This window comes from Gobio gobio (assembly GCF_949357685.1).
Source record: "Gobio gobio genome assembly, chromosome: 19".
Classification (NCBI taxonomy): Eukaryota; Metazoa; Chordata; class Actinopteri; order Cypriniformes; family Gobionidae; genus Gobio; species Gobio gobio.
Window position 1 is genome coordinate 9,096,628 of NC_137112.1, and position 13,541 is coordinate 9,110,168.

Here is a 13,541-nt window from a genome sequence, read left to right on the forward strand (position 1 = left end):
TACAGCTACACGCAGTGACGGCGCTACACCGGGGCTAGGGGGGGCTACAGCCCCGTCAGAATTTTGAATAGCCCCGGTTTAGCAGTGGAACGTTTTTTGATAAAGAATACAGAGTGCAGGTAGGAAACACTGTCTCTGATGGGGTCCAAAAGGAGAAAAGAAAGAGGAGTCAGAGAGAGAAATGCCCTTATCGAAGGCCATTAGGCTACAGACAGTGCTGCCGCTCCCACCATGCGCATCACACGCTACGCATAGGGCACCACAAGAAAATGCTCTCTCTACCTAAGTGACTCTAAGTGATCTACTCTAAGTGATCACGCTTAGGGCATCAAAACGGACTGTGTACACACCTTAATCTAACTAAATCTAATCTAATCCGTTAATAAGACGTACGACGAAGTGACTCCGCAGGATTTGTGATGCACAATGCGCATTAATGGCGCACTTACTGACGACCATTGTCGTTATAGTGAGCGTGTACACAAATAAAAGTAGACAATCTATAATTTATAATTATGTCTCACAAGCACATTTATCTGTATGGCCAAAAATGACGGAGTATTGTGAGTTATTCCCGCTGTCATGAGGAAAAAAATCCATCAGAATGTGCCACCGCCTTCGTCGACCAGAGGGTTAAAGAAAACGTATAGCCTATTTAGTTTCATATTTATGTTTAAATAGTAGCCTATTTTATAATTTTTTTTAACATCTATGTTAAAAAGTGAACTGCTTGAGCAAGATCACTACATCATAAGACATATCATAAGATGCCCAATATGTCGGGGGACATAGATCAGACATGATTTTGACTTCATTACGTTTTGTTTTGCAGAAAGCCTTTCTTTAAAGTGAATTTCGTTTTATTTAAATTGTATCTTTACTTTAATCAATAAAGAAGCAAACCAACCAAGAACGTCAGGAATGGATTGACGTGCGTAACGAAAACCTGCCTGTTTCCGCGGCCTTTAAGACTGAAACGATAGCGTCTTTCTGTTTTTAATAGCCTACATTTCTTATAGATCATATTTGTTGTGTTTTTTTTAATAAGTGTGCAGCACATATTCACATAGGCTATTCATCTAAATGCTATCGCACTGCAAAAAATGTTCTTCTTACCTAGTATTTTTGTCTTGTTTCTAGTCTAAATATCTAAACATTCTTAAATCAAGATGCATTTACTAGATAAGTAAAATGACAAAATATATTTTTTCTTGTTTTCAAAATTTAGTTTTTGCTTAAAACAAGCTAAATTATCTGCCATTGGTCTTTCACCTTTGCATGTAAAAGGTTTTTGTCGTTGTCTTGTGGTCACCTAAATAAATTTCTATTTATTCTAAATAGATTTATTCTATTCTAATAAAAATCTATTTTGTTGAATATGTCTATTCTTTGACCATATATAATTTTAAACTACACTTCTGATGAATGTGGTGTGTACCATAGCTGCTTTTATTAAAAGTAAAGCTGACGTCATGAATACTGATTATTTTCTTAGCACCCCCACATATTGGTCTAGCCCCCCCTTAGCACCGGTAGAGAAAAAATTCTGGCGCCGTGCATGGCTACACGTTCAAAATCCTGTCCCTTATCGTGCTGAAACCCTGTGACTCATGCTGCGTCCCAATTCGCCTACTTATACTACGCCCTAAAAGCATGTACTCTTTTTGTGAAGACAAAGTACATACTTTTGAGTGTGTTCAATTCAAATGTATTTATTTCAATTCAAATTTGTGTAGCAGAAGAGACAAGCGCTGCGTCCAAAATCGAATACTTCCCTACTATATAGTGTGCGAAAAACAGAATGCCAACAGAGAAGTATGTCTGAATTTATACGAAAAACAGTAGGAGAAAAGTCCCCGGATGACCTGATCCACGTGCATCAATGAGGCTTGGCCGCCCATGACCCTGTCGCCGGTTCTCCACTGTTCCTTCCTTGGAGCACTTTTGATAGATACTGACCACTGCAGACCGGGAACACCCCACAAGAGCTGCAGTTTTGGAGATGCTCTGACCCAGTCGTCTAGCCATCACAATTTGGCCCTTGTCAAACTCGCTCAAATCCTTACGCTTGCCCATTTTTCCTGCTTCTAACACATCACTAATGTTCACTTGCTGCCTAATATATCCCACCCACTAACAGGAGCCGTGATGAAGAGAGAATCAGTGTTATTCACTTCACCTGTCATAATGTTATGCCTGATCGGTGTATATTTTATGAGTGCTGGGAACATACTCAAGGAAAAAAATGCAGTATAGGATAGAGGGATAGGTACGCAATTAGCCCAATCAATGGGAATGGACCAGAGGAATTATAGCCAACATGTGCCATTGCCCCGCATTGCCCGCTATTCCACCATGGATGTGTCCAAAGCCATATATAGACATTCGGTTACACAAAGAAATTGAGGAAAATGAGAACCTATCAGAAGAATAGGCTACATGGTAAAGACAAATGATAGATATTTTCACTGACAAATCAAAAGATCCAATCTCAGGGAAAACTGGAGCAGCTGTATTTATTCCAAAATATCAGATTACCATCAAAAATTCAATTCACATTTATTTGTATAGCGCTTTTCACAATACACATGGTTTCAAAGTAGCTTTGCAGAAAATGCATGCGTCTACATTACAATTTTGAGGAGACCAAGTTGTGCATTTCAGAAATGTACATACACAAATCACGCAACAATGTACAATTTAGGGTGGAAATAAACTAATTGAAGAAATTATTACGAGTTGTGGACATGATGATTACAATACTTGGGAAATTTAGCATTGGTACATGTTGATTCAGAAAAAGAGAGCAGATCATTTATCAGTATCCACTGTGGAATTAGTTGCAGTTCTCCTCACTTTACAGTGGGCTGAGGAAATGAACATTGTGATAGGAGCTATATGTACCGATTATATGGCAGCCCTGGAAAGTTTTTAATTCGGTCATTCTGATAGCAGACAAGATATTATATTTGAAATCTTACATTCATTATACAAAGGAAATTACATCAGATTTCTTTGGGTTCCAGCATATGTAGGGGTGGAGGGCAGTGAGGTGGCAGATAATCTGGCAAAGAACTTAAAGGCAGTGTAGAGATGCATTTACATTTATGCATTTGGCAGACGCTTTTATCCAAAGCGACTTACAGTGCCCTTATTACAGGGACAATCCCCTGGAGCAACGTGGAGTAAAGTGCCTTGCTCAAGGACACACTGGTGGTGACCGCTGGGATCGAACCAGTAACCTTCTGCATATCAGTTAAGTGGTTTAACCCACTGGACCACCATCTCCATAACAAGAGATCCATAACAATATGAGCAAATCAGAAGCTAAGACCTGGAGAAGGAGAATCTTCGCACAAGACACACGGGATCAAATGCCAATTTACAAAAAAATCAACAAACATCCTACAGGGACGTGCAATAAGTGTACTGAACCAAAACATGTTCTCATACACTGCATAGCATATCAAAACAAAAGACATAAGCTGCAGGAAATTGAACATAAAAATAATGCACTATCATTAGAAAATCTGGAATAATTCCTGTGCAATTTTGAGGTTTTTGAAAGACACAGGAATTGATATAGAATATAGTCTATAATATATAAATTGATATAATATAGAATATAATAATATATAGATAGATGCTTCACTCCAGTTTATTTGGTCTGCCAACCGCCAATAAATAAAAAAAAAGAACAGCTTCACTGACCTTTACCAGCAGATACAGCGAAAATGCTTTAAACAAACAGCAAGACTGACAAATTTCTTAATATTCATATATAACCTGTGTTGTGACAACAGTACTTCAACTAAACTAAATACTGTAGGACTCACGAGACACAATCAATGACCGCACAAAAAAAGAACAAAGTGGTGCTGTTGGCGTGTGGATCCTTCAACCCCATCACTGACATGCACCTGTGGATGTTCAAACTGGCTCGAGATTACCTTGAAGACACTGGTCAATTTTAAATAATAAATGTATTAATGTAAATATATATATATATATATATTTAAATGTCGTATGTTTTTGTTATCAGATTATAGACTACATATTTAACACATATAACTTCATATTTGTGTATTTCTTTGTTGAAGATACACGGTGGTGAAAGGAATAATCTCGCCAGTTGGAGATGGGTATAAAAAGAAAGGTCTGATTGCCGGCTGTGATCGGGTAGAGATGGCTAGACTGGCCACAGAGAACTCTGAGTGGATCACTGTGGATGACTGGGAGATTCAGCAGCCGGTGTGGCTGGAGACAGCCAAAGTAGCTCGGTGGGGACATCTTAAAATCATGTGCTTTTAGTAAAAATAAATTTGGAGACCCCAAACTTTTGAACTGTAATTTTATTACTTTTTAAAATATAAGTTAAAATACTATTTATTTTTGCCGCGTCAATCTAGTATGTTCTTCATACTGTCTTCATGTTTTAATAATATTTACTTGCAGTACAACGGTATAACCATAATTAACATGTAGTGTTGGCTTGTCCATGAGGCTTTGGATAGTATTTCAAATAAATCATAACCGCTATAAAAAGATCCGTAATTAAAGCAGTCAAAATTATTAATATGATGTGTATTTTGTTATATATATATTTTAGACACCCCTCAACTGAAGCTGTTGTGTGGTGTTGATCTCCTGGAGTCATTTGGTGTCCCCAACCTATGGACGCCCGAGGACATTGAAGAGATAGTGGGGCGGTACGGTGTGGTGTGCATCTCAAGAAGTGGCAGTGACGCTGAGAAATGTATCAGTCAGTCTGATGTGCTGTCCAGACACCGTAAAAACATTCATGTGGTTCAAGAATGGGTGACCAATGACATCTCGTCCACACAGGTGCGCTCTGCCATACGCAAAGGACATAGTGTACGCTACCTGCTGCCCGACTCGATTTATACTGACGATACTTTAAATACGATCAAATACACATTTCTGACAACCCTTCGAAACCCTTCAATTGTCTGTGTGTAGACGTTACCAGCCAGTCTTCAACGACTTTGGTTCACTCGTTTAACTCACCCAATCGAAAACTGAACGAACCTTTGAAAAAAAACGCTCGTTCCTCGGCCACCGGCCAACGGACCAAAAGAGAAGGCCATGTCGGACTTTAGGAAGACGCAGGTCCGGCCAATACCGGATATTAAAGAAAGAATTTCGAATGTAGCTTTTCAGCCATTTTGACAGCCCTATAGTGTACGCTACCTGCTGCCCGACCCCGTGGAGCGCTATATTCAAGATCACAGTCTGTATAAAGAGAGCGAGGAGAAGAATGCTGATGACATCCTCGGCCCTCTTCAGAGATACACCAGCATAAAATATAGTGTTATGCAGAATATAAGAAGGTAAATATTTGTATGATGCGTTGTCAATACAAAATATAACCAAGAGTATGATGTTACCCCAAAATTCAACATATCTGACTCCAAATACACATTTCACACAAATAGTCTGTACTCAGCGTTAGGGATGGGTATCGAGAACCGGTTCCAAATTTCCCAAAACCGGTGATTCGATAAGAAAGGTGCATTTAAATTCCTGTGAGTGCATTTTAATGTGATTTTAAACCATTCAAACGCAAAAGACTCTGCACACATACAAAACATGCACACAGAAAGGGTGAGCAAATTCACTCGCTGTTCTAGACAGAATCACTTTTGTAACTATTTTTGTAATGTATGGGCTATGTTTTATGAATCAAGTGCAGTGATATTTTACATTTGATTAAGGTTTCTGTACCTGAATACCTGAAACTGTCTCTTTCAATTATCTTTGTTCAAATGTATTTATTTGTGCAATTGCTAATTTGTTTATTTGAGTGTTTAGTTGTCTTTAATAATGCTGGAAATGTATATTAGTAAAGCTAGTTGTTTTTGCTTTGGTATTTTTAAACCATAGGCAAAAGTTCCTAGCCTGTTGATTTTTGTTCATGGTATTCAGCCACAATGAAATGTTTCGATAAGCAGAATCGATAATCAGAATCAAAATTCAAACGATACCCAACCCTACTCAGCGTGTACATACAGTTTGACAACTGTACATCTGACATTTTCATATTCTGAATGATCGGACAGTATCAGATACAAAACGACAGACAACATGAGAGAGGTGTGCCTGGAGATCAACGTCAACGATGACTTCTATTGCGGTGACAGTTGCTGGGTACCAGATGAGGAAGATCTGCAGCTGGAGACTTAGGACAATGATGTCATCTCAGAGTTTGTGTCACTGGAGTCTGAAGATCTGACCGACCCTTCATCAGAAGTGGCAGGGAGCAGCAGTGGGATCGATCCGGGTGGCATGGATGCTTCTCCTGAAACCCCTGAGGAGAACAGCCCAATAGGTGACTGTCAACAAAGCTTTTGAGATGCAACATTACAGTTAGAAGCAAAAAGAAATATCTTACAAATCAGACTAATTAATCATGTTGGAGATGTTTCTAATAACATATTTGTTTTTCTTCTCTTTTTTTCAGAAAATACAGACGCGAGGAAGAACAAAAGTAGAGCATTCTTCCGTTTTTTGGGATCTCAGCACAGAAAAACCACTTGAATTTCGAAATAGTTTGAAGCTCAGGTGTGTAAAGATTCAGATTGTTTTATTTAATGCCATGTCAGCATCTAAGGCTATTTTCATGGCAAAATTTTAATTAATCATAAATAAAAATAAAATATCATAAAAAATACACTAAAACCAAGCAAACAAACACGTTATATTATACAAGATTTTTTTTAATTAACATATGCAACCCTCTACAATGCGAGAGAATCTTCACTATCTACACAAATCTTCGACTAAATAATATCTATCATTAGCCATTGGCTAATAAATGCTTAGATTTAACTCGCCAGTGTGTGTTAGAAGCTAAGAATAAGTTTAGCATAGATATATTTTCACTCGCTGAACAGCCAGAGAAACAGTGTTTCGCTCTCCGTCAAGCGATCGCCTATACCAGTTCAGCTCAACGGATGCGCAGCGTCTCTGTATTTGACGTCCCGTAAACCCTAGTGTGGAGGCGCACAACTCGCCGTCGCATTGCTGAGAGCGCTAGCTGTGTTTCTCTCACACACACACACGCAAAGAGAGAGAGAGTCTTACATACCACGCAGAATCGACGCGCTACAAGTAAACCACATTCTTTGTTGTATTTTCCTGTCAAAACAACGGAGTTCATTTGGAATTGTTCAGCTTTTCAGAACAAGCAGAAGAAATGCTGGTCTCTCCGGTAGTGGGCAGGACTAATGCGCAAACGGAAATCTCATTGGATGGTGCTCATTTATTACCGGCCCTGTTTTGATTTCAGCAAATCAGTTTTAACGAACGCAGACAACGCGATTAATATTCATGAACCCGGCAGCTCATCAATCCTCAGTGCGATGGATACATTCAGAAACACTGAATGACCAACAATATCTTAAGCACCACCACCAGTCCTCAATTCAATTAAAAATATTAAATATGCATTCATCCATGCTGTCAAACGATTAATGGCGATAAAAGTTTGTTTACATAATATATGTGTGTGTGCTGAACGATTAATTGCATTTGCGATAATATCGCGATATGATAAAACACAATTTCCTAACCGCAAAGGCTGCGATTACAGTCTGGTCACGTGACAAGAAGGGAGAGTAAAGTCTGCAGAAGCATCAACTTGGCACGTTACACATATCATATGCCTGGCCTATAGAGGTGGGAGAAAAGATACTATCTTCAATGATTCTGGATCGATTCTGAGCTTAGATTTAAACTGCAGGTTCGCGGTGGCTCTGCGTGTGTTTTAGAAACAATAATATTCTGATTGCTTCCATTATATCTCTCTCTCTCACACACACACACACACACACCACTCAAACCATAAAATAATATTTCATAACGTTCGGAAAGGTTGAAGCGAATTACAATGACATTCGCGGGCTTCATTGCACAGGATATGCGCTGTGAGAAACTTTGCTTGATGTGACGCTTACAGTGCGTGTTCTTGTCCGCCGGTATTTTCCTTACAAATGCTCAACGAAGGCTTCCTTTATGTCGTTAGGAATGCAGTGTGCTTATATATTAAAAATAAGAAACTCACTGACAAAAGGCTTTCCGTTTCTTTGTGAAGAGTGCTCGCGCTGTGCTTTGTGAAGAGTGCTCGCGCATTCGTATGTGCGTCTCAAAATGCTTTTATGACGCAATATTAATGTAAACACCGTCAGTAATGTCTTAATGAATTAAACAGGGCAAACCACATCTTATATTACAAAAGAGATCTGTGCATTAGTGTGAGTGCAGATCTCCCGCTGTCTATGATAATGTCATTAATTAGCAACAGTAAAGGCAGTTCAGATACTCTTAAATACTGAAAGCACTCTTTGTTCGTTGCTTGTAATATGTTTTTTTGTTCCTCTTTATGATTTACTAGCTTTTATGTTTTGCAGCTATATTAGTTTATATATTTAAAATTATTAACATGCAATTGTTTTAATTGAAATGTTATAATGTGTAGTTATTTTAAAAAGCACTTATAATTACATATATCATTTAAAAAAAAGATTTTAAGATTTTAATAAATGAATAAGATTAATTAATAAGGAAAAAAGTTCAAGAATTGTTTTGGAGTCAGATCGTGACTCCCAGAACCGGAATCGGATCGTGAGGTGCCAAAAGATTTCCACCATTACTATACAATGATGTATTATTGAATAATACAGAAGATATAGAGTTTAAAATAATAATGGCATATTAAATCGCAATCGCAATATTGGTTTAAAAAAAAAAAATTTGTAATTCAATTTTTTTCCAGAATCGTTCAGCCCTAGTACTGTGTATAATTATGTATATTTGAATACACACACATACATGTATATATTTAAGAAATATCTGCATATATAAAGCTAGTAAATATATATATATATATGTATATACAGTGAGGAAAATAAGTATTTGAACACCCTGTTATTTTGCAAGTTCTCCCACTTAGAAATCATGGAGAGGTCTGAAATTGTCATAGTAGGTGCATGGCCACTGTGAGAGACATAATCAAAAAAAAAAAAATCCATATTTATTTAAATAAATCCACTATTTATTTGTATGATACAGCTGCAAATAAGTATTTGAACACCTGTCTATCAGCTAGAATTCTGACTGAAAAAAGAGACTAGATGAACATGTGTTTGGACAGCATATCTTTAAGTTACCTGATGTTGTGGAGTCTCATCTTCCTCATCAGAGATCTTCCTCAGTGTCAATTGTAGCCTGAACAGAACAGAAAGTGCATTGCAGAGGGGAAGAGAAGACAGAAGAGAGTGTAATTATGAGATAAGACAAAAGTTATAGAAATGAGGCAAAATGAGAGAATGGAAAAAATAAGTGGATTAAATATTAGATGGGACTATTTTAGGGGCCATATCTCATACATTTGGTTTTGATGGAGTTGCCATTTTATTCGTCTCCATCCACTGACGCTAAGCCAGGGGTGTCCAAAGTCCGGCCCGTGGGCCAAATGCGGCCTGGGGATGAATTTCTAATGCAGGGTTTTTCCTACATTTAATTTTTTTGGTCCCGCCAAAGCCTTATTTGATGAGTTATTGTGATTTATGAGTGATGTAAATGACTGTTGCGCTTGTGATAGGGCGCAGGTTAACTGATGACAGAGAGAACGGGCAGAGAGCCTTCCCCGCGCGCACTCTCTCTTCAAAATCAACACTGTCTAAGCTTTCTAATATTTCACATATTAATCAAAATCAAAAGGTCGGAAGACCGAATCCATGTTGCACGTGGCGCATTCAGACATTTTTTTTCCTTGAATTACCGCTGGGTGTGAATTGCGCTCAAAAAACGTTGACTCTTCTCTGACCAGCTGACATAAATCATACTTTCAATAAACGGGAAACAAATCCTGTCCAGTTATTAAGTGTTCCCTTTCAAAAGCTACACTCAATGCTGCATAAGCTTATGCAAATGGGAATGTCTTTGACATAACCAGCTGTGAAAATAGTGTGAAAACACGTCAATGAAATTGACCCGGAGGTATTTATAGCCTCGGCCGGTGACGTCATAGGCGCACCTGCTGCACGAGGCTATAAATAGATGAGCTTCCGCTGGAGCAAACCAGGTCTTTTTGTTTTCAGACCAACTCTGTGTTATGGTGTGTTACAAAGTCTCTGAAAAAAAAAAAAAAAATTCTCTCTGTCTTTCAAGACTCAACTCGAGATCTTTGTTAGGAGTTAGTTTTCAACATGGCAGTGTGCAGATTTCTCTCTCTTTCTCATCTCTGTTACAAAGAAACATTAGTGGAAAGAGTTCTAGTTAAATCTGATCAGTTGGAAACGAGTCAGCAGAGTAAAACGCTGTATATCCATGTTCTCTTTCAAATAACAGAACTGGATGCACACGTTTATTGCTGTGTGTGTTTGGGGAAGAGTATGCGGTTGCTGCATTGAGTCAGACGAGTGCGAGCATTGCAAGCCTTTACAGTTAGAATGCTTTATGCTCGTCTGGGCTACTTTCAGTCCGCACCAGTTTTCGGAGCTCTCGAATGGGTTTGTTGACGAGCAAGAGACGGGTCCGTCCCTTTCGCTTGCTCGCTCAACAAATGCATGTTTCCCCGCGTGATCCCGAAGCGCGCTCCAGCGTTTCTTCGGCTCGCGCGGGGAATGATGATGAATCTCTGGGTCCGCGGACCTCGAGCAGCCGCCTGCGATCGTTCCTCACATGATAGTGAATCCATACGAGGAATTTATCGAGGTGGTTGTTCGCGCGGTGGCCAGGGCAGTTTGTCTGGTACCGTGAATGAGAGATCCCCGAACGCAGTGAGCTTGAGGTTTCTGTCTAAAAAAAAAAAAAACATTTACTTCACGTGTTTTTGTACCCTTGACGTCGACATTTTCGACTATCATGGGTGCGAAATCGCGTGGATATGTGAGAATACCCCAGGTGGGAGACGCTCACGAGCTATCTCTCTGGGTCTGCATTTTCATTAAAGAGACATACCTCCCCACGAAGCCATGTAGAAAATAAACGTCGGCTGTCATGGGCAAAGCTTATATATATGAATTATATATTGTATATTATTTTATATGGAATATATATATATATATATATATATATATAATATATTATTTTATATGGAATATATATTGTATATGATTTATATAAGAATAATACATATAAAGGGACAGGCTGGTGCTGCGCTGCACACTATGGCTGTCTTGCAAGCATATCAGGCTGACCTTCTGAAGGATTTGAGTGGTTCATTTGGTGACTCAGTTAACTCTGTAGTGGCCAGATTTAAAGGAGTGGAAAAAACATGAAGTGTTCACTCAGTTTCTTCCTCAATGCACTCAAGGGGAGGGGCTATCAGCCACACAACCTCTCTTCGGTCCTTCAAGATTTAGGGGGGTAATAAGCAGAGTGTGGCGAGTCGCGCTCTCCCTCGTAAAGACTGGAGACCGGCTCGTCATCCTCAACAACCTCCCAGGGCAGACTTCGTCAATATAAGAAGTCCGGTGGTCTGGTGCCCAGTCTGCCCCCACGGGACAGGGCATGTCAAACATTTGCTCGCCCCACCCCGTTATCCTCAAAACTACTCCATCCCCGCCGCCTCTGGTGATTCGGGGGGGCAGTGGTTTCCAGTGAAATGTTAGACGTTCAGTGTTTAAATCCTGCTATCATCCAGGACATAGAACGTCTAACATCCCCTCAACAGGAAGTGTTAAAATTGTCACTCTCAGAGTCTCAGGCAGTGAACTTCTGCCAGGCGTTTCTGCATGGGTGTTAAGCACAGTAAAAATTAGTAAACTAATTTATTTGTCATCCTCCTTGTTTGAACGGCGTGGTCTCCACTTCCGTGAAGGCGGAGTTGGCGTTCGTACTGTCACAAGTGACAGCAGTTACTTCCTGGTCCCCAGTAGGGTGGGGGGGTGTCTAATCTCAGATCTTCGAGTCTTAAACCGTGAAGCAGTTAAAGTACTCAAGGTTAAGATGTTACAGTGAAGGCGGTCGTGTCGCATATTCAACATTGTGATTGGATTCGGCACGATTGATCCGAAGGACGCATGTATTCGCATATAAAGTCTGCCACAACACAGGAAGTTCCTGAGGTTCGCTCTTGGGGGCAAAAGCTTACCAATTTCGGGTCTTCCATTTGGCTAGCCTTGTAACCGCACATAAACAAAATGTATGGATGTATTACCGGCTCCATTGGGATTCCGGGGCATTCAAATTTTGAATTACAAAGGCGATTGCTAAAATTAGCACAATCACATGAGATGGTGCTTCAACACAGTGTGTTGGCTCATCTAGTTTCTCTAGGGTTGAGACTCAACACCAAGAAAAGTGTTCTTTCTCCTGCCCAGAGAACGACTTATCTAGGGTTTGTTCGGTTTTTGGTCACAAGGTGGGCACAATGGTTTCCCGCTTGAATCAAGACCATTCAGTATTCCCTGAGCAAAGTCAGGCTAGACCAAGATCTTACTGATCATCAGCACCAGAGTGTTAGGTCTAATGGCATCAGCATCCACGGGTTTCCCTTTGGGGTTGTTGCACATAAGACCGTTTCAGTTGTGGCTCAAAGCCAGAGGACTTAGGGCCAATCCTCAGGCAAATAAAGTGGCGTGCCATGTGGCTTCGTACACTAACTATGTGGTTCAGACCCCGGTTTTTGCCTTGGGTCCCACTCTAGGCGTACCTTGTCGTCGCAAGTTGCTAACGACGGACGCTTCCTGACGGGCTGGGGTGCGGCCTTAAGTGGTCGTCCAGCCCAACGGGAATGGGAGGGTCATCAACTCAGTTGGCACATCAACTGCCTCGAGTTGACGGCTGTATTTCTGGCCCTGAAATACTTTCTCCCCCAATTGAGGGGCTGTCATGTCCTAGTGCGGGTGAACAGTACAGCTAAATATCTTGTATATAATCACCAGTACAGAGCTGACCACAGGGAGTGGACCTCTTCGCCTCTTCTCAGACAGCGCAATGTCCCTGCTTCTCTCTGTCACCCAGCCCCGCTGGGTCTGGATGTGATGGTTCATACATGGCCCAAAATGTGTCTGTATGCCCTCCTTCCAGTCGCTCTGCTCCTGGGAGTTCTAGCCGGGGTTCGCCAACAAGGGTCTTGCTTCTTATCAATAGCGCTGCGTTGGTCGAGCAGGGTTTGGTTCTCGGAGATAGTGTCTCTCCTCAACGGCTCGCCTTGGGCGATTCCGGCGAGGAGGGACCTTCTGTCTCAGGCAGAGGGCACGATATTCCATTCCAGGCCCGACCTGTGGAACCTTCATGTTTGGCCCCTGAAGGGCACCAACTGAGGGACACGGGGCTTTCGCCTGCAGTTATTGAGACCATTCTAAGTGCTAGAGCTTCCTCCACTCGGAAGTTTATGCTAATAAATGGGGTGTCTTTGAAAGGTGGTGTACGACACAATGTAGATTCAGTCAACTGCCAGGTAACTTCAGTTCTGGATTTTCTGCAAGAAAAGTTGTCATCAGGCACCTACCCCTCCACTCTCAGGGTTCATGTGACCGCTCTTTCGGCTTGCCACGCCTTGGTGGATGGGG

At 40.6% G+C, this 13,541-nt stretch overlaps 1 protein-coding gene across 1 annotated transcript in view; it reads left to right on the top strand.

Annotated features, from left to right (window-relative positions):
- Nucleotides 1-3,848: 3,848 nt before the first annotated feature.
- Nucleotides 3,849-13,541, top strand: part of LOC307143146 (nicotinamide/nicotinic acid mononucleotide adenylyltransferase 1-like) — a gene marked incomplete at both ends in the record, with an annotated part of 51,100 nt that continues 41,407 nt past the window's right edge. Inside the window, 6 exons of the mRNA XM_079844450.1 lie at nucleotides 3,849-3,967; nucleotides 4,101-4,272; nucleotides 4,654-4,845; nucleotides 5,194-5,351; nucleotides 6,081-6,154; nucleotides 6,224-6,349. Of these exons, the coding sequence (XP_079700576.1) occupies nucleotides 3,849-3,967; nucleotides 4,101-4,272; nucleotides 4,654-4,845; nucleotides 5,194-5,351; nucleotides 6,081-6,154; nucleotides 6,224-6,349 (841 nt within the window). The remainder of the gene's footprint in view (nucleotides 3,968-4,100; nucleotides 4,273-4,653; nucleotides 4,846-5,193; nucleotides 5,352-6,080; nucleotides 6,155-6,223; nucleotides 6,350-13,541) is intronic.